The following is a 19,563-nucleotide window of genomic DNA, read 5'->3' as shown; positions in this document are numbered from 1 at the left end:
CCTATTCCACCCCTTTTTAAAGTTTTTCCAGCTTCACACTACATCTTATGCAATATTTAATGGTGCCATTAGAAAGAAGAAAGTTATGGCTCCAAGAAGGAAGGGAGTAAAGAACAAAAATGCAAAAATGGAAAATCGCCCAGGGGTTAAAGGCTTGTCCCAGACATTGATGGCATATCGCTACTATATTTCAGCAATCAGAAATGTGCAGACCTGACTGTAGATTTCCTGTTTTTGTATTATGGATTTTATGAAGATTTAAATACATTTCAATGTATTTTAACAAGAATCTCGATTAGATGCTAGACATTTCTCTCCTTGTGATGTTCTGTCGGACTGATTTCCAAAAATTCCAAATACGGTTTGGAGACAGGTGGTAAGCTGATCATTGTATTGTTTTTCAATTGCTACACAGGTACTGAAAAAGCCAAGAGTCTGGGGTGAGCCAACCACTTTATGCTAATTTTAGTGAACAGAGTAATTAATGATTTGTATGGTACAGTTTCAAGAAATACTATCACTAGAGATAAGTGAATTTAAAAAAAATTCTGTTTGAATGGTTTGCCGAATGTAAATATTTTTTTTTTATTTGATTCTAATTTATTTGTGATGATTCACATTAAATATCAGCTATTTCCCTACTGCAGGGAGCCTGCAAATTGGTTTACAACACTGTGCATTGCAGAAACATGCATAGCTAGTCCTCTGTAGTGAATCTAATTGTGTCTGTATGACCGGCATTTGACAGGCGTCCCTTTTAGAATCATTTCACTTATTTAGTCAGTTACGGGGCTAAAACTGAGCAAATAACTCAAGTGTGAACTTATCCTTACAGGTCAATGTTAACGTCAGGTAAAAAGAACCGTGCAGTGGCCCAAGATACTAATGTAAAGAGAAAGAGTGCACTCCTTTTACACTGTCTGCTGATTCCACAAAGATTTCTACAGAACCTGTTCTGCTACATGCTGATACAAAATACAAGTAGTGCAACCATGACAGAGTGGACAGGGTGTCAGCAGTAAGTTTGTGTTGACGTCACTGTTTATTTTACCTTTCTTATGATCCATCATAAAAACAACCCCCAAAAAACAAATCCTATCTTTTGAGCATCTGCCATCACATGGTCAGCATTTAGTCAGTAATCCATCAGTATTGCTAAGGCCAAAAAAAAAAAAAAAAAACAGGAGTGGATCCAAAACAGAGATGACACATGACTGGAATGTTTGCATGTCTTCTGTGTTTGGTACCCACTCCTGCTTTTGGCTTTCAAATCATGAGCATATCCTGATGCAAAATAAGGACCGTTTAATAGAAGCCTTACAGATGCTCCAAAGACAGGATCTGTTGTGTTCTTCATTTTTCCATCCTTCTGACAGATCATAAGAAGAGTAAAATAAATGGTGATGTCAACAAGGCCAAACAGGGGCACTAGTGGCCCTGTCACAGAGTGGTGAGGTGGCAACTGCATAAGGAGTCAACACATTGGCCCAGTTACAGTGTGGGAAGGGTAGCACCCGCATGAGGAGTCAACACAGTGGTGCAGTCACAGAGTGGGGAGATGGCAACTGCATGAGGACTCAACATAGTGGCCCAGTTACAAAGTAGGGAGGGTGGGGTTCAACAGCAGTGGCAGTAACAGCACAAGATGGTGGGTTGCAGTAGGAGAACATGCAGTAGGATTGTGGCATCAGGAGGGTGGCAGCATCAGAATAGTGGACTTAATTAAAATGAGTAATAGGAATAGCTCACTCCTATGTGGTTAGGGCCAGGTGCTCTAGGCCAGGAAACCGTATCACTCGTACAGGAAAAATATTGGAAATAGATAAATAAACTGGACTGGCACTCTGTATGTGTGGCGTAATACGGATAAAATGCAATAAAATACAATTAAATATGAATAAAAAATATATATAGAATACAATGTAAAGTGATCACACAATTTAATTCAAATGACAATAAAATCGCCAAAGTACATGGCTAAAATTGATGGCTAAAAAATAGAAAATAGACACTGCACAGCAATATTGTATAAAGTAAAACACTGCAATAACAATAAGATTGTTCATAAAAATATGATCCCAGTATATTCTTGGAATAATATTCAATAGTGTTCCTACATATTTGGGTCTTTAGATAGAACAAAAAAGCAGGTTTAATGTCCTTCCTCTCAAATGCTGTGTAGAGAGAAATACCGCTTTAGTGTGCGGTTATGAATTTAGTCCGTGATTTGAGAAGGACTTTGCAAGGAATAGGTTCCCAAAAAATGGCTTTTTAGTTATGATCCAATTCAATGAGTGGATAAAGTGCTGTGTGCTCTGAGGTAACAATAGGTCTTACCTTGGCCCAGATGATTTTCAAAGTACACTGTAGATGTAGATACCGCATACCTGATTATGCACGGTTCCGTGTTATATGAAAGGACACCGAGGTAGCGTGGTCTATGGCGTTCTCCTAACTTGTTCCGTAGCAAGGTATCGTAGAAGCAAATGACCGGACTGTTTGTGTCCCAGGACGCCCGCGTCTCACGTGATCTATGACGTACCTCTAGTCCGTGACCATGTCAAGGTATCGCAAGAACTATGCTCGGCGGTTTCTGTGTGGAAGAATTCTTTCCTGGAGCGCTCCAATTTTTGAAAAAATATTCACAGACTTGGTGTCATCTGTAAAAAGGCCTTAGACGAAATGGGAGCTATAAGCTGGTTACGCCAAACGCGTTTCGGGGACCTCTTACCCCTTCTTCAATGGCTGCCATTGAAGAAGGGGTAAGAGGTCCCCGAAACGTGTTTGGCGTAACCAGCTGATAGCTCCTATTTCGTCTAAGGCCTTTTTACAGATGACACCAAGTCTGTGAATATTTTTTCAAAAATTGGAGCGCTCCAGGAAAGAATTCTTCCACACAGAAACCGCCGAGCATAGTTCTCGCGATACCTTGACATGGTCACGGACTAGAGGTACGTCATAGATCACGTGAGACGCGGGCGTCCTGGGACACGAACAGTCCGGTCATTTGCTTCTACGATACCTTGCTACGGAACAAGTTAGGAGTACGCCATAGACCACGCTACCTCGGTGTCCTTTCATATAACACGGAACCGTGCATAATCAGGTATGCGGTATCTACATCTACTTTGAAAATCATCTGGGCCAAGGTAAGACCTATTGTTACCTCAGAGCACACAGCACTTTATCCACTCATTGAATTGGATCATAACTAAAAAGCCATTTTTTGGGAACCTATTCCTTGCAAAGTCCTTCTCAAATCACGGACTAAATTCATAACCGCACACTAAAGCGGTATTTCTCTCTACACAGCATTTGAGAGGAAGGACATTAAACCTGCTTTTTTGTTCTATCTAAAGACCCATATATGTAGGAACACTATTGAATATTATTCCAAGAATACACTGGGATCATATTTTTATGAACAATCTTATTGTTATTGCAGTGTTTTACTTTATACAATATTGCTGTGCAGTGTCTATTTTCTATTTTTTAGCCATCAATTTTAGCCATGTACTTTGGCGATTTTATTGTCATTTGAATTAAATTGTGTGATCACTTTACATTGTATTCTATATAAATTTTTTATTCATATTTAATTGTATTTTATTGCATTTTATCCGTATTACGCCATACATACAGAGTGCCAGTCCAGTTTATTTATCTAGCATCAGAATAGTGGCTGAAACAGGTGGCTAGAAGAAATGGGTCTCTTTTGGCAAAGTTTGGGTGTGGCACCCAGAATGATCTAGTCTGATGTATCGGAAATCCTGGCTGATCCACGGTTGTCCAAGGCAAACTTGGCAAGCTCGGCCAGTTGCGGCCACAAATCAAGTTTGGCTGCCCAGTAGATGTAGAGTGGCAGGGTGCAGTCCAAGTATGCCACCACCTGCTGGTTCAGGTTCTGCTCCATATCTTGCTGCTTCTGGTGGTTGGTTTCTTCAGTAGGTGGGTGAAGAAAAGTGCTCATTAGAGACTCGAACATTAGGTTGCTGCTGATGGAGCTGGTGCTGCTCCTGCCCCACCCCTCCAGCAGCCATGGCAATGAAACGTGAGTGCAGAGGGCTCACCCAGTCAGACCTTCGTGAGCATGGACCATGGCGCACATAGACAACAGCCAACTGACTACATAGGATGTCTCAATAGTAGTTGAGTTTATAATAATGGTTTGTAGAGTGAAACTAAATCGCACCTCCTCATTCCTATACTATTGACTACTGTATGTAATAAGCAGCATTTCTTATGATAAAACATGGCTATACAGCGGTTATATCAATCATTTGCTGTGCACTATTAAGAGGCAATTAGTATACAGTTTGATCAAAGAGCATAGGCCCACTTACCGCGACAAGGTTGCCTCTTGTTAAGTGGGAACCTACTCTAACCGTAGCGCAGTGCCGTGTGGCGACCACCGCGTCTCCACACTGCTCCAGCAGGCAATGGGATCCAGCAGCCAACCAGTTACCCCGCTGTACCGCGGAGCCACCTAGGCCTCGGATCCCACAGCTCCACCAGCACAGCACAGAAACAGCGACGGCCGCCATCCAGAGCCGCATGTGAACTGGTGCTAAAGGATCGCCTGTTCACAGCTTCTCAGGAACTCCAACTGAGATGTGGTAGGAATTAAAACCCTGTGCAGACTTCTGCTAATTTGGGTAAAGAGCACCTGTGCCACATGGGGAGGAGTGCTGACTTAGTATGGGGGAGAAAAGGACTATAGAGCAATAAAATAATGGTTTGTAGAGTGAAACTAAATCGCACCTCCTCATTCCTATACTATTGACTACTGTATGTAATAAGCAGCATTTCTTATGATAAAACATGGCTATACAGCGGTTATATCAATCATTTTTTATCATAAGAAATGCTGCTTATTACATACAGTAGTCAATAGTATAGGAATGAGGAGGTGCAATTTAGTTTCACTCTACAAATCATTATTAGTAGTTGAGTTTATCCTCCCTCTCAGTGGGTCTGTGAACCTGTACACCGCTAGTTATTTCTGGACAGGTAGGCTCCTGCGTAGCAGACGGTCTATTCTGAGCACATTCGGCTCCAGATCTCTCACTGTTGCCACCCTGCTAACTGACAGCTATGCTAGCACCCTGCTGGCTCAGCCGGTGCCTCACTCAGAAACTGCCACCCTTTTCCCCTGATGGTGATGAAGCCCCCTCCTCACCCAGCTTTCACGTGCAATCGGCTACATCATTAACCACTACTGTCTGCACGTCACTGATGTCACCGCACGCAACACCAGCTCCCACGCGACTCTCATTGTCACTACTTGCCCAGCCTACTGGAGGAAGCAGTGGATCTCTCCTCCACATCTGGGCTGGCAGCTGCTGACTGTCCTCTAGAAGTTCATCCTCGCCATGCCAACTAAGCCTGGTGTCAGAGGAACCCACCAACTCCTAGCTGAAGTTGAAGACTGAGTCAACCATTAAAGGACAGCTGGGTTGCTGGTCAAAACACAACAGCTGGATGATACTAGCAGCTCTGGCCTGTCGCTGCAACTGGTGCTACCACCCCCTCTTCTGCTGCTGCTATTTCTGCCAGGTTCAAAAACATTTTGGCCACTGCCCGTTCCCTTAGGAGGGCCTGTCACCTGTCTGTTGGACATACTATACTGTCACAGTAACTGTAAGGGTGAAACAGCAGTAGTGTCAGGGCACAATTTCACCCCTGAAACAAGGATGTATAGATGTACAGTTGTGTTCAAAATAATAGCAGTCAGAAATCACTAACCTGATCAATCACTGTTTTTGGTAGAAATTATATTTCTACATGGCAAATGATTTACTAGCAGGTGTAGTAGAGTAATAGAAATCCAACAGACCCAACAGTCATGACATGCATGCTGCTGATTCTGTGTGATTGAATCACTAATTGAAAGGGGCATGTTCAAAATAATAGCAGTGTGGAGTTCAATTAGTGAGGTCATTCATTCTTTGAAAAACAGGTGGCAATTATTGCCCTTATTTAAGGAAGGAAGGCAGCAAATGTTGTACATGCTGGTTACAGTGCAGTTCTCTCTGAAATTCTGAGGAAAATTAGTTGTTCCAGACATTGTTCAGAGGAACAGCGTACCTTGATTAAAAAGTTGATTGGAGAGGGGAAAACATATAAAGAAGTGCAGAAAATGATAGGCTGCTCAGCTAAAATGACCGCAAATGCTTTAACATGCCAACAAAAACCTGAAAGACATGGAAGAAAGCGAAAAACTACCATTCGAATGGATAGAAGAATAGCCAAAATGGCAAGGACTCAGCCAACAATCAGCTCCAGGAAGATCAAAGAAGGTCTAAAGTTTCCTGTGAGTACTGTTATAATTAGAAGATGCCTATGTGAAGCCAAGCTATCTGCAAGAAGCCCCCGCAAAGTCTCACTGTTGAAAAAAAGACACGTGCTGAAGAGGTTACAATTTGCCAAAGAGCGCATTGACTGGCCTAAAGACAAATGGTGCAACATTTTGTGGACTGATGAAAGTAAGATTGTTCTTTTTGGGTCTAGTGGCCGGAGACAGTTTGTCAGATGACCCCCAAACACTAAATTCAAGCCACAGTACACTGTGAAGACAGTGAAGCATGGTGGCATAAGCATCATGATATAGGGATGTTTCTCATACTATGGTGTTGGGCCTATTTATCGCATACCAGGGACCATGGATCCGTTTCAATACATCAGAATACTTGAAGAGGTCATGCTGCCTTATGCTGAAGAGGAAATGCCCTTAAAATGGGTGTTCCAACAAGACAACGACCCCAAACACACCAGTAAACGTGCAGCATCTTGGTTCCAGACCAACAAAATTGAGGTTATGGAGTGGCCAGCCCAATCCCGAGATCTTAGGGTACTTTCACACTTGCGGCAGGACGGTTCACCATGTCGGATCCACCCTGCGGCTATTTCGCTGTGCCCCCGGGCCACCGCTCCGTCCCCATTGACTATAATGGGGACGGGGCGGAGCTCCGGCGCAGCACCGCGGTGCACGGCGAAAGCCGCCGGACTAAAAAACCTGACATGCAGTAATTTTAGTCCGGCAGCCTTTCGCCGTGCACCGACGTGCTGCGCCGGAGCTCCGCCCCGTCCCCATTATAGTCAATGGGGACGGAGCGGTGGCCCGGGGGCACAGCGAAATAGCCGCAGGGTGGATCCGACATGGTGAACAGCATGTCGGATCCGTCCTGCCGCAAGTGGGGACGGATTGGCGGCCCGGGGGCACGGCGAAATAGCCGCAGGACGGATCCGACATGGTGAACAGCATGTCGGATCCGTCCTGCCGCAAGTGTGAAACTAGCCTTAATCTAATAGAAAACTTGTGGGGTGACATAAAAAATGCAGTTTCTGAGGCAAAACCAAGAAATAGAGAAGAACTTTGGAATGTAGTTGAATCATCCTGGGCTACATGTACAGCAGTTGTCAGAAACAGTGGTAATACAATAAATATTAGTTAAGTGATTCAAAGGAAAGAAAAATTTTCAAACATTTTTCAGTTTATATAGTGAATGTTTGAGTTTGCAAAGAAGAATACAAACACTGCTATTTTTTTGAACAGTCTAATATTCACTAGTGATGAGCGGCAGGGGCAATATTCGAATTCGCGATATTTCGCGAATATTTGGGCGAATATTCGCCATATATTCGAGAATTCGCAAATTCATAATCTCCAGGCATTATTTTCTTGATTGCGAAAATTTGCATAAAATTCGCATAAAATATTCGCATGAACTGGTATTTAAAAAAAAATCGAATATTCGCGATTACGAATATATTTAGCGATATTCTAAATATTTGCAAATTCTCGAAATGCCGATATTCGCGATTAAAATTCGCAATTCGAATATTCGTGATCAACACTAATATTCACTTTTCTTAATTTTTTTTTAGAGGAACAACACAAATTTGATATATTTTTCTTCATGTTTTGATTTGGAATAGAATGTGTAGTGTTCCCAATGCATTTGTGTGTATGGAAATAAAAGCTATTACAAGGATTTTGAGCTTTATTCACTTTTTTAAACACACTGCTATTAGTTTTAACACAACTGTACTTACATATAAAAGAACTTGAGCACCCTAAAGTGTAGTATCAGACTGCAATGTCACCCCAATTACACAATTAGGGATTAACAGATATACTTATGTATAATAGAACGTGAGCACCCTAAAATGTGTAGTATCAGGCCGCAATTTTACCCCAATTACACAATTACGGATTAGCGGACATGCTTACATATAAAAGAATGTAAACACCCTAAAATCAGGGCGCTACTTCACCCCAATTACACAATTGAGGATTAACAGATTTACTTATGGAAAAAAGAACACAAACACCCTAAAATCTGTAGCATCAGGCCCCAATTTCACCCTAATTACACAGTTAGGGATTAACGGATATACTTACTTATAATAAAATGCGAGTACCCTAAAATCTGCAGTATCGGGCTGCAATTTCACTCCAATTACAGAATTAGGAATTATACTTATGTATAATTGAACGTGAGAACCCTAAAATGTGTAGTATTAGGCTGCAATGTCACCCCAATTACACAATTTGGGTTTAGGGAAATACTTTTGTGTAATAAAACGTGAGCACCCTAAAATCTGTAGTATCAGGCCGCAATTTCATTCCAATTACAAAATTAATGATAAATGGATTTATTTATGTATAATACCACTTGAGCACCCTCAAATGTGTAGTATCAGGCCACAATTTCAGCCCAATTACACAATTGGGGATTAACGGATATACTTATGTATAATAGAGCATGAACACCCTAAACCAGGCATCTCAAACTCGCGGCCCTCCAGCTGTTGTAAAACTACAACTCCCACAATGCCCTGCTGTAGGCTGATACCTGTAGGCTGTCCGGGCATGCTGGGAGTTGTAGTTTTGCAACAGCTGGAGGGCACGAGTTTGAGATGCCTGCCCTAAACCCTGCAGCATCAGGCTGCAATTTCTCCCAAATAACACTATTAGGGATTAACGAATATACTTATGTTTAATAAAATATGAGTACCCTAAAATCTGTATTGTCAGGCTGCAATTTCACCCCAATTATACAATTAAGGATTAACGGATATACTTATGTGTAATAAAATGTGAGTACCCTAAAATCTGTAGTTTTAGGCTGCAATTTCCCCCTCAATTACACAATTAGTGATTAATGGATAGTGATGGACGAACATCGGCTGGGACAATTCGCAAACGCGATCAAATGTTCACGAACCGCAAGTTCGCTGCGGGCCCCATTCACTTTAATGATATGTGAACCTGAAAAACCTTCAGGTCATTATTGCAGCCACCAAATACTTACAAGAAGTGCACAAATCGTCCCACAACATGGACAGTGACATACCAGAGGGGGATCAATGGCAAAAATTCCCACAAAACATATGTATTTTAATCAGGGGCCATTTTTATGCGTCTTAAAGGGAAACTGTCAAAGATGTGGCCTGCTGGAGCCTAGAACATTTTTATTTTAGGCCCCATGGGAGTACAGGCCCCAAACATTAGGCATTCACCGGACAGAAAACATCAAGTGATTTTCTGGCTGGAGGTACAGTACAGACCAAAAGTTTGGACACACCTTCTCATTCAAAGAGTTTTCTTTATTTTCATGACTATGAAAATTGGAGATTCACACTGAAGGCATCAAAACTATGAATTAACACATGTGGAATTATATACATAACAAACAAGTGTGAAACAACTGAAAATATGTCATATTCTAGGTTCTTCAAAGTAGCCACCTTTTGCTTTGATTACTGCTTTGCACACTCTTGGCATTCTCTTGATGAGCTTCAAAGGTAGTCCCCTGAAATGGTTTTCACTTCACAGGTTGTAACGGACCGTTTCAGCAGACAAGGGGTTAAAATCCGTTTAGGCGATAAGCCCCTTTCTGAGAGACAGGCACAGCTACTGCAGGACACCAACCTCCCGAACTGGATACAAAGTAGCACTCCAAACTGGAACCTCACGAATAGCTGCTAGCAGACGAACAGGAAAAGCATACAATCCTGGCAATCGGTCTTCTAACAGCATACAGTGAATCCCCCCAATAACGAGACAAGGCTCCGTTTTGAGGGTCAAGCAGTGGTCTGACTGTACTTGAAGTACAGCCTCTTTTATTCACAAAAAACAAACATAGTACTGCCCACAGGGGTTTGAAATACAACCAATCAGTAATTAACAAGACATACAATGTAACTACAGCAACCAATCGTTCACGCCTCCAGAGGAACAGAATGAAGACTGTAACATAGGACAACATATCCCCACAATGCATCATGGTTTCCTCCTCTCTGTCCAGACAACCTGAAGAGCAATCCAATTATCTCTGAGGACAAAAGGAGATCACCAATACACATGTGAGGACAACAGAACAGACATCACCATTTTAAACACACAATGGGACAATAATCAAATTATATCCAGGGATAGAGGCAGACTCCATTGAGCACATGGTTGCAAAAAGACATAAAATACAATAAAATACACAAGGTTACATTTACTACATAAAATAAAGACATGCAACATATCCCCAGATAGCTTAGGTCTGAGCGCATATTATTGAATGGCGCTCAGACCACACACATACAGTTCAATTGCCATGGAGCTTAAGTTTTGCATGGGCTGATGATAGGGCCCATAATCCTGGGGCAAGAGGCCAGCAGCCAGTCCTCTCCAAAGCCCAGTGGCGAGGTTGGTTTCACCACACAGGTGTGCCCTGTCAGGTTAAATAAGTGGGATTTCTTGCCTTATAAATGGGGTTGGGACCATCAGTTGCGTTGAGGAGAAGTCAGGTGGATACACAGCTGATAGTCCTACTGAATAGACTGTTAGAATTTGTATTATGGCAAGAAAAAAGCAGCTAAGTAAAGAAAAACGAGTGGCCATCATTACTTTAAGAAATGAATTTCAGTCAGTCAGCCGAAAAATGGGGAAAACTTTGAAAGTAAGGGCTATTTGACCATGAAGGAGAGTGATGGGGTGCTGCGCCAGATGACCTGGCCTCCACAGTCACCGGACCTGAACCCAATCGAGATGGTTTGGGGTGAGCTGGACCACAGAGTGAAGGCAAAAGGGCCAACAAGTGCTAAGCATCTCTGGGAACTCCTTCAAGACTGTTGGAAGACCATTTCAGGGGTCATGAAAATAAAGAAAACTCTGTACTGTATATTAGGCGGTCATTAGATATTTTACTGCAGGCCAGTAGACTACAGGCCCCAAAAATTATTCATTCACCGTACATAAAAGATCAAGTGATTATGTGGCTGGAGGTATAATAGACGGTCAATGGATATCAATTTTACTGCAGACCAGTACAAATACATGTCAAATACATATGTTCAAAAGAACAAAAAATATAAAATTGGATTAAAAACATGGCCAACGAAGTACCCCCTCTTGAAAAAAAAACAAATGATAATAGTTGAAATTCGATAACACGAGGTCCCAAACATTGGGCATTTACCGGACAGAAAAGGCCTTTTATGCCGCTGTATTTCCATAAGACAGGGACCATTATTTGTTCTGTGTGGTGGCGGATATGTGTGGGCTGGCATGGGGAAATTCAATTAAAAGTGGTTATCACAGGTGTTGAATTCCTCCAAAATCCATGCCTCATTCATTTTTAGAAATGTGATGTAGTCCACACTGTCGTGAGCTAGGCGAGTGCGCTTATCGGTCACGATCCCCCCTGCTGCGCTGAACGTGCTTTCGGACAGGACACTCGATGAGGGGCAAGCCAAGAGTTACATGGCAAATTGTGCCAGCTCTGGCCACAGGTCAAGCCTGCACACCCAGTAGTCAAGGGGTTCCTCGCTTCTCAGAGCATCCACATCGGCCGTAGTCGGACACCTGTTGGTCTAGGCGTTCCCTGAGGATGGATCCGGAGGGTGGCTGTCGATGGGTTGTCTGCAAGAATGATCTCATATCCGAAGTGACCAACACATCTTCAAACCGCCCTCTTCTTGCATGCGCTGTACTTGCAACTGTTTCTCTGTGGGTGGAAATTCCTCTGCCAGTGCCCGCAACAGCAGAATGCGGCATCTCTTGAAGCAAGGCATGGAAATGCTGCATTCTGACAGCCCTCTGTGAGGCTGTTAACATGTCTGCCATTTTGTGTTTGTACTGGGGGTCTAAGTACGTTGCCACCCAGTACTGGTCCTTGCCCTTTATGCTTTTTATACGGGGTCCCTCTTCAAACACTGGAGCCTTCTTAAGGCGGTCGTCCCTAGGTGAGTGTTGGGCATAACGCGACTTTGACAGCACAGGATGCAGATGGCAACACTTTTGTCAGCAGCTGACACGTTAAAAAAAGCCCACACTGCGGAGCCATGTGCCGGCGTCCCGGGAGTGCCAGATGTGACGGTGCATGGTGGATGGCTCGCTCCAGATACATTTGTAGTCTGCTTTTTGTGTCCTGTGCACTACGAGTTCTGCCTGCTTCTCCTCCTTCTTCTCCCTATCTGCTGCTCTGTCTCTCCCTCTGAACTCCCCTCCTCTTCCTCTCATCGTCACCTTCACCACCACTGACATTAGAGATCTCAAAGTAGGCAGCAACAGTGGGGACAAACCTCCTTGGGCTGATCTGGGTACTGTCGTCAGACCACTGTGTGGCGGCCGTTGCTACCTTCTCTTCCTGATCCGATGTCAAGAATGGCTGCGCATCGGTAAGGTCTGGGAATGGATGGGAAAATAATTCCTCTAACTCAAGTGGAGGGGCTATGGTGGTGATGGTGTCTTTGGGGGTGCACACAGCAGAGAGTGAGGAGGGTGCTGATACAGAAGATGAGCAGGGTGCAGAAGCGGAAGGCTGAGTGAGCCACTCAACCAACTCTGGTGCATCCTTTGACGTAATCGCACGCACCTTCTGCAACTTCCCACTTAGGCTCCGGCCTGGTGCACCTGCCCAACCCCTACCACCCCTGCGGAATGGCCTGCCTCTTCCTCTGCCTGTCATTTTCAAAATGACCCTGTGACAAAGTCCCTATAGAAGAGCAGTATTTGTGGAAGCAGGTATATAGAACTCCTTAATGAGTATTTGCTGGAAGAAGGTATATCAAACCCCTTAATCAGTTTATTTTTGGGCAACAGGTATATCACACCAGTTGCAATTAGTTATTCCAATTGCATTTGTCCCTCTGTATAGCTGCTGTATTCAGCAGAACCGCACACAAATGCTGCACAATGCAAATGCAGTATATAGAAATTATATTATAGGTATATCACACCCCTGGGGGGCAACTGGTATATCACACCAGTTGCAATTAGTTGTACCAATAGCGTTTGTCCCTCTGTTTAGCTGCAGTATTGCAGCAGAACCGCACACAACTGCTGCACAATACAAATGCACTATAATATACTTTCTATGTTAGAAAGTATATTATAAGTATATCACACACCTCTGTATGTCACACCTATCGATAGCACACCTATACCAGTACTTAAAAAGACTTTTGTGGCCCTATTAGCTAGCATTTGGTGTCTCTAACAGTCTGTCCCTGCTCCGCACAGCAACCTCTCCCTACACTGGCAAAACACAGAATGTAAAATGGCGGCCAGATCAGGTTTATTTATAGGGTAGGGGGGTGTCCATGTGCTGAAATGTCTCAATTTGCTGTCCTGTCCCACCTGATGGATGTGTCATGGGTCAAAGTTCGGCACAATGCAAAAGAATATGCCGGCAGACATCGCAATATGTTTGCATGTTCGGCGAACCGCGAAAGAGCAAAGTTTGCTGCGAAACGACCGCCGGGCGAACCGCAAGGCCATCTCTATTAATGGATATTCTTATGTATAATAGAACTTTGGCACCCTAAAATGTGTAGTATCAGGTCGCTATTTCACCCTAATTACACAATTAGGGATTAAAGGATATACTTATGTATAATAGAATGTGAGCCAACTAAATGCTGTAGTATCAGGATGCAATTTCACCCCAATTATACAATTAGGGATTAATGGATATACTTAGGTATAAATAGAACATGAGCACCCTAAAATGTGTTAGTATTAGGTTGCTATTTTCCCCCATTTACATAATTAGGGATTAATGGGTATACTCATATTGGCAGTTTAACTCCCAATAACAGAATCATTGATTACTGGAATTTCTTATGTATCAAAGAATGCAAAAAAACTCAAATCTGTAGTATTAGAACACTTTTTAATCCCAATTAGTGGAGCAAGGTGTAAAAGAATAACTCCTATTAGCCAAGCTTTACACTTTTTTATTGGTCCCTGCTCTCTTCCCTATAGTGTGGATAATGCCTCACTATTGTATACCTACACTATAAATAAGATGTCCCTGAACTGCTCAATAGTAATTTTTTGTTAATAAAGTTTTTCCTAATCATTGTCCCTAGTGCCTGTAACATCTCTCCCTACACTAAGTTCACTGGAAAATGTCAGAGACCGGGCAGGAGGAGACTTTTTATAGGGCTGTGACATCACAGGGGCTGGCTATCTGCTGATTTGCTGTCTACATAGCATTTTAGGTGATCCCTTGTTCCCTGACTTCTTACTTTCAGTTTCTAACATGTGCAGCAGCCATTTTAGAAAAAATATGATTCATTACCATGGGGCACTAGGAAATTCAACTTCGGGACAAATCAAATTGTTCCTGAAATTCAGATTGAATTCAACTTTGCTTCGCCCATCTCTAGCCATGACATTTTTATTTAGAGATGAGTAAATACATTCGGTTTCCAACTAATCAGTAGGTTTTTGGATTTTTCCAGCACAAATCTATGAAAATGATACCCACCATTTTACATATCAGAATACAGGAGGATAAGAAGATGAAGAAGGAGAATCAGATGACCCCATCATTGCGGGTTTGCCTTGCAGTCAGCATCAGCCAATGATGAAGAACTACAGTTGTTATGTCAGTGGATATGTCATAGGAACTATTTAAGAGCCCTATACCAGTGTTTCCCAACCAGTGTGCCTCCAGCTGTTGCAAAACTACAACTCCCAGCATGCCCGGACAGCCTTTGGCTGTGCGGGCATGCTGGGAGTTGTAGTTTTGCAACAGCTGGAGGCACACTGGTTGGGAAACACTGCCCTATACAACAGTTCAATCAAGATCAGCCATATTAGAAGGATAGCATGTCTGTAAGATATAGGAAAAATATTAAAACACAGAATACAGATAGTTTAGGGTTTGTGAGGACAGGAAGACAATAGCTAGTCAGATTTTTTAATGCATTAAATAAATAAACTACACTCACCTCATCCACTTTATCACTGAGAGGCCGTCCGCTCCCAGCCAGCGTGATCACGTGGTGATGGCTTCATGCTTGCCCCAGGTCCTTTGGTGGATTTTTTTCAATCAAGATGGGAGCAGACGACCTCTCCGCAATCAAGTGGATGAGGTGAGTATATATATATATATTTTTTTTTTTTTTTCAGCCACGATTTTAGAAAAAATGTATTATTAATCACAAAGCATGAGGAAATTTGGATTTGTGGTGGATCAAATTTTTCATAAACTTCGGATAAAAGTCCACTTTGGATGCTTCGATTCGCTCAACACTAGCTTTAACTGTGCTATTGAATGCACAGTTCAAAGACATTTTACTGCAAAATTGCATTATTACCAAAGTTAATTGTTGACACCAGTGTGCAGTGTGTTTTCAGAAGGGGAGTGAGGATAACACAGCAATATGCATGGGATCTAGCATTTTCAAGGAAGTCTTTAACTTATTTTTACAGGTCATATTTGCACAGTGGAATTCTCTTGCACACTGTGTACCTTTTGAATAATGTTATGTCATGTTATAATGTATTATCTTGATTACTTTTCTACATATATTTCCTTATTTTATTTATCCTTTTTTGTACATTTCCATATGAATTGTATGGTTGTTTCTTTGGATATCTATTTAACATTTTTCCACTGTAGTGTATTTATTTGATATATTGGAATATTAATTAGACATCCACATTTATTATATATATAATGCTGTGGGGGCATGTCTCACATATACTTAATTTGAAACCCCCCGAGTTGCTGTGTGTTTTAAATTTGTTTTGATTATCTAATAAAGTTATATTTTGTTATCGTACAATATGCATTGGCTCTGGCATGTACTTTCACTTTTTTTGGTCTTGCAATTCTACCTGTGGATGGTGTCCGTATTATTAGTAGTGTTGATCGCGAAAATTCTAATCGCAAATTTTGATCGCGAATATCAACACTTCGAGAATTCACAAAAATGTGGAATATAGTGCTGTATATTTGTAATCGCGAATATTCTAGATTTTTTTTTTCATCAGTAGCCACCTTTCTTGCTTGTGGGCTAATGAGAAGGCTGCAATATCTTTTTCAGAGCTTAGCAACATCCCTAGAAACCAATAGAAAAGTTGCCGACCCCTTTACTATATAAGAAACTCGCCAGCAGCCATTGTCTGCTGTTTTTTTGCAGTTCTGAGAGAGAGAGCAGTGACATTGCTGTGCTCTGTGCTTTCATCTGGATCCTATTCCTTATCCAATTACATTAGATAGTTAGTTAGCTCATATATATATAAAACAGATAGTTAGTGGGAGTCAGCGTAGGTTAGATAGTGATATAGTGTAGCTGATAGGTTCCAGTGCAGGGTGATAAGGTAGTGTGATAGGAATTACTATTATCTGCTGTCAATACATTCATGCTACAGACATAGTGCTGTGATGTCACAACAATACTTAGTGCACCAATCAGTAATATCTACTCAGACCTGTTAAAATGTGAAGTTGCATGTATTGCGCAAAAAATATGTGCATAATTAGTGCCGATTTGCGCGATCGCAAAAATAATGACTGGAGATCACGAGTTTTAGAATTCGCGAATTTATTTAGAATATTATGTGAAAAATTTGCGGAAACAAATATTGCCTATGTCGCTCATCACTAATTATTAGCATTGTCAGTGGTGCCCGTCCTCTCATATATATGTTTTTAGAAGGGGAGGGACATTTAATTATTTCTCTATCTTTAAATTACAGTAAAAAAAACACTTGCAATTTTGATAGCACCATTTAATAATCTGAGTACCAAACCATGACTTTTCATTTATAGGCCTCATAATAAAATGTCAGGAAATCTGAGGAGTGCAAAAGGAAAGAACCAGGCCTCATCATCCCAGAGTCAGAATGTGAGTAGTAGCAGAAGTAGCATCACCAGCTGCCCAGCTAGTAGTAGTAGTACTAGTGGTAAAAGAAGATTAGTAGTAGGCCAAAGTTCTCCCTGGCTTCTGATAGGCTCCTCATTATTGCTGAGGACAAAAAGGATGTGATTGTGAACTGAGTGTCCCATTTCTCCTCTCAGTCACAGCAGATGATATGAATGTCACTTCTGAGTCTGGAACCATGTCTTGGAGCCAGGGGGTTGCATTCCTCCTGCTTCTCCTCCTTGCAACCCTTTTCCTTGCATCCTTTGTCTTCACTGCCCCCTCCTAGTGGAGCATCTTCTTTTTTTCTAAGAAAAAGCAACAAAACCCCACCTTGCTCTATATAAGACACTCAAGATATTCTCCCTGTTGATGACTTGTGTGAGAACAACCAGCATTTGGATTGCAATGAGAAGAGGGTTCAAGGGGAGGTATGGGACCCCATGCATAGCTGTGTTGTTGTTGTTGGTAGTAGTGGCACCTTTAGCCACAGTAGTGGTGGTAGGGGCAGTGGTAGAGACAGTGGCACCCAGGTCAAATACAGAGCAGGGAATCAGGAGGAAGGGGGGCAAGGAGCTCAAAATGACATATCATAGTCTGATGAAAATGGCAGGGAGGGTGAGGATGACAATTAGTGATGAGCAGCAGGGGCAATATTCGAATTCGAGATATTTCACAATTATTTTGTAGAAAATTTGTCACATATTCATGGGTTCGAGAATTCTAGATTATATTCTTGATTGCGAAAACTGGCAATGTAATATTTGTGTAATGCGCACAAAATACAGGCGTGGGTCACTTATGCTACTTTTTTCAAGCTGGTAAAAGTTTTCTGAGACTGGAGAAAATGGTTGGCACGGCAGAACATTAGAACAGCTTTATATGCAGATAGAGTGCTCCAATATGTTCGCGCTTGCAAATTTTTCGGCAATATCTGCTACACTATAGATCAATCTAACCTACACTGACTTTCTCCCCTATCTGAATTATATGTATATACACTGCTCAAAAAAATAAAGGGAACACAAAAATAACACATCCTACATCTGAGTTAATTAAATATTCTTCTGAAATACTTTGTTCTTTACATAGTTGAATGTGCTGACAACAAAATCACACAAAAATAAAAAAATGGAAATCAAATTTTTCAACCCATGGAGGTCTGGATTTGGAGTCACCCTCAAAATTAAAGTGGAAAAACACACTACAGGCTGATCCAACTTTGATGTAATGTCCTTAAAACAAGTCAAAATGAGGCTCAGTAGTGTGTGTGGCCTCCACGTGCCTGTATGACCTCCCTACAATGCCTGTGCATGCTCCTGATGAGGTGGCGGACGGTCTCCTGAGGGATCTCCTCCCAGACCTGGACTAAAGCATCTGCCAACTCCTGGACAGTCTGTGGTGCAACGTGACGTTTGTGGATAGAGCGAGACATGATGTCCCAGATATGCTCAATTGGATTCAGGTCTGGGGAACGGGCGGGCCAGTCCATAGCATCAATGCCTTCGTCTTGCAGGAACTGCTGACACACTTCAGCCACATGAGGTCTAGCATTGTCTTGCATTAGGAGGAACCCAGGGCCAACCGCACCAGCATATGGTCTCACAAGGGGTCTGAGGATCTCATCTCGGTACCTAATGGCAGTCAGGCTACCTCTGACGAGCACATGGAGGGCTGTGCGGCCCTCCAAAGAAATGCCACCCCACACCATTACTGACCCAATGCCAAACCGGTCATGCTGGAGGATGTTGCAGGCAGCAGAACGTTCTCCACGGCGTCTCCAGACTCTGTCACGTCTGTCACATGTGCTCAGTGTGAACCTGCTTTCATCTGTGAAGAGCACAGGGCGCCAGTGGCGAATTTGCCAATCTTGGTGTTCTCTGGCAAATGCCAAACGTCCTGCACGGTGTTGGGCTGTAAGCACAACCCCCACCTGTGGACGTCGGGCCCTCATATCACCCTCATGGAGTCTGTTTCTGACCGTTTGAGCAGACACATGCACATTTGTGGCCTGCTGGAGGTCATTTTGCAGGGCTCTGGCAGTGCTTATCCTGTTCCTCCTTGCACAAAGGCGGAGGTAGTGGTCCTGCTGCTGGGTTGTTGCCCTCCTACGGCCTCCTCCACGTCTCCTGATGTACTGGCCTGTCTCCTGGTAGTGCCCCCATGCTCTGGACACTACGCTGACAGACACAGCAAACCTTCTTGCCACAGCTCGCATTGATGTGCCATCCTGGATAAGCTGCACTACCTGAGCCACTTGTGTGGGTTGTAGACTCCGTCTCATGCTACCACTAGAGTGAAAGCACCGCCAGCATTCAAAAGTGACCAAAACATCAACCAGGAAGCATAGGAACTGAGAAGTAGTCAGGTCACCACCTGCAGAACCACTCCTTTATTTGGGTT

At 42.6% G+C, this 19,563-nt stretch overlaps 1 protein-coding gene across 1 annotated transcript in view; it reads left to right on the top strand.

Annotated features, from left to right (window-relative positions):
- The window catches only part of DDR2 (discoidin domain receptor tyrosine kinase 2), a 1,651,236-nt gene that overhangs the window by 1,169,704 nt on the left and 461,969 nt on the right, over positions 1-19,563 (top strand). The window contains exons 12-13 of the mRNA XM_040407250.1: positions 5,134-5,158; positions 12,794-12,805. Of these exons, the coding sequence (XP_040263184.1) occupies positions 5,134-5,158; positions 12,794-12,805 (37 nt within the window). The remainder of the gene's footprint in view (positions 1-5,133; positions 5,159-12,793; positions 12,806-19,563) is intronic.

The sequence above is a fragment of the Bufo bufo genome, chromosome 9 (genome assembly GCF_905171765.1).
Source record: "Bufo bufo chromosome 9, aBufBuf1.1, whole genome shotgun sequence".
Classification (NCBI taxonomy): Eukaryota; Metazoa; Chordata; class Amphibia; order Anura; family Bufonidae; genus Bufo; species Bufo bufo.
The sequence above is the reverse complement of the archived record's forward strand: the minus strand, read 5'-3'. Positions and strand labels throughout refer to the sequence as shown.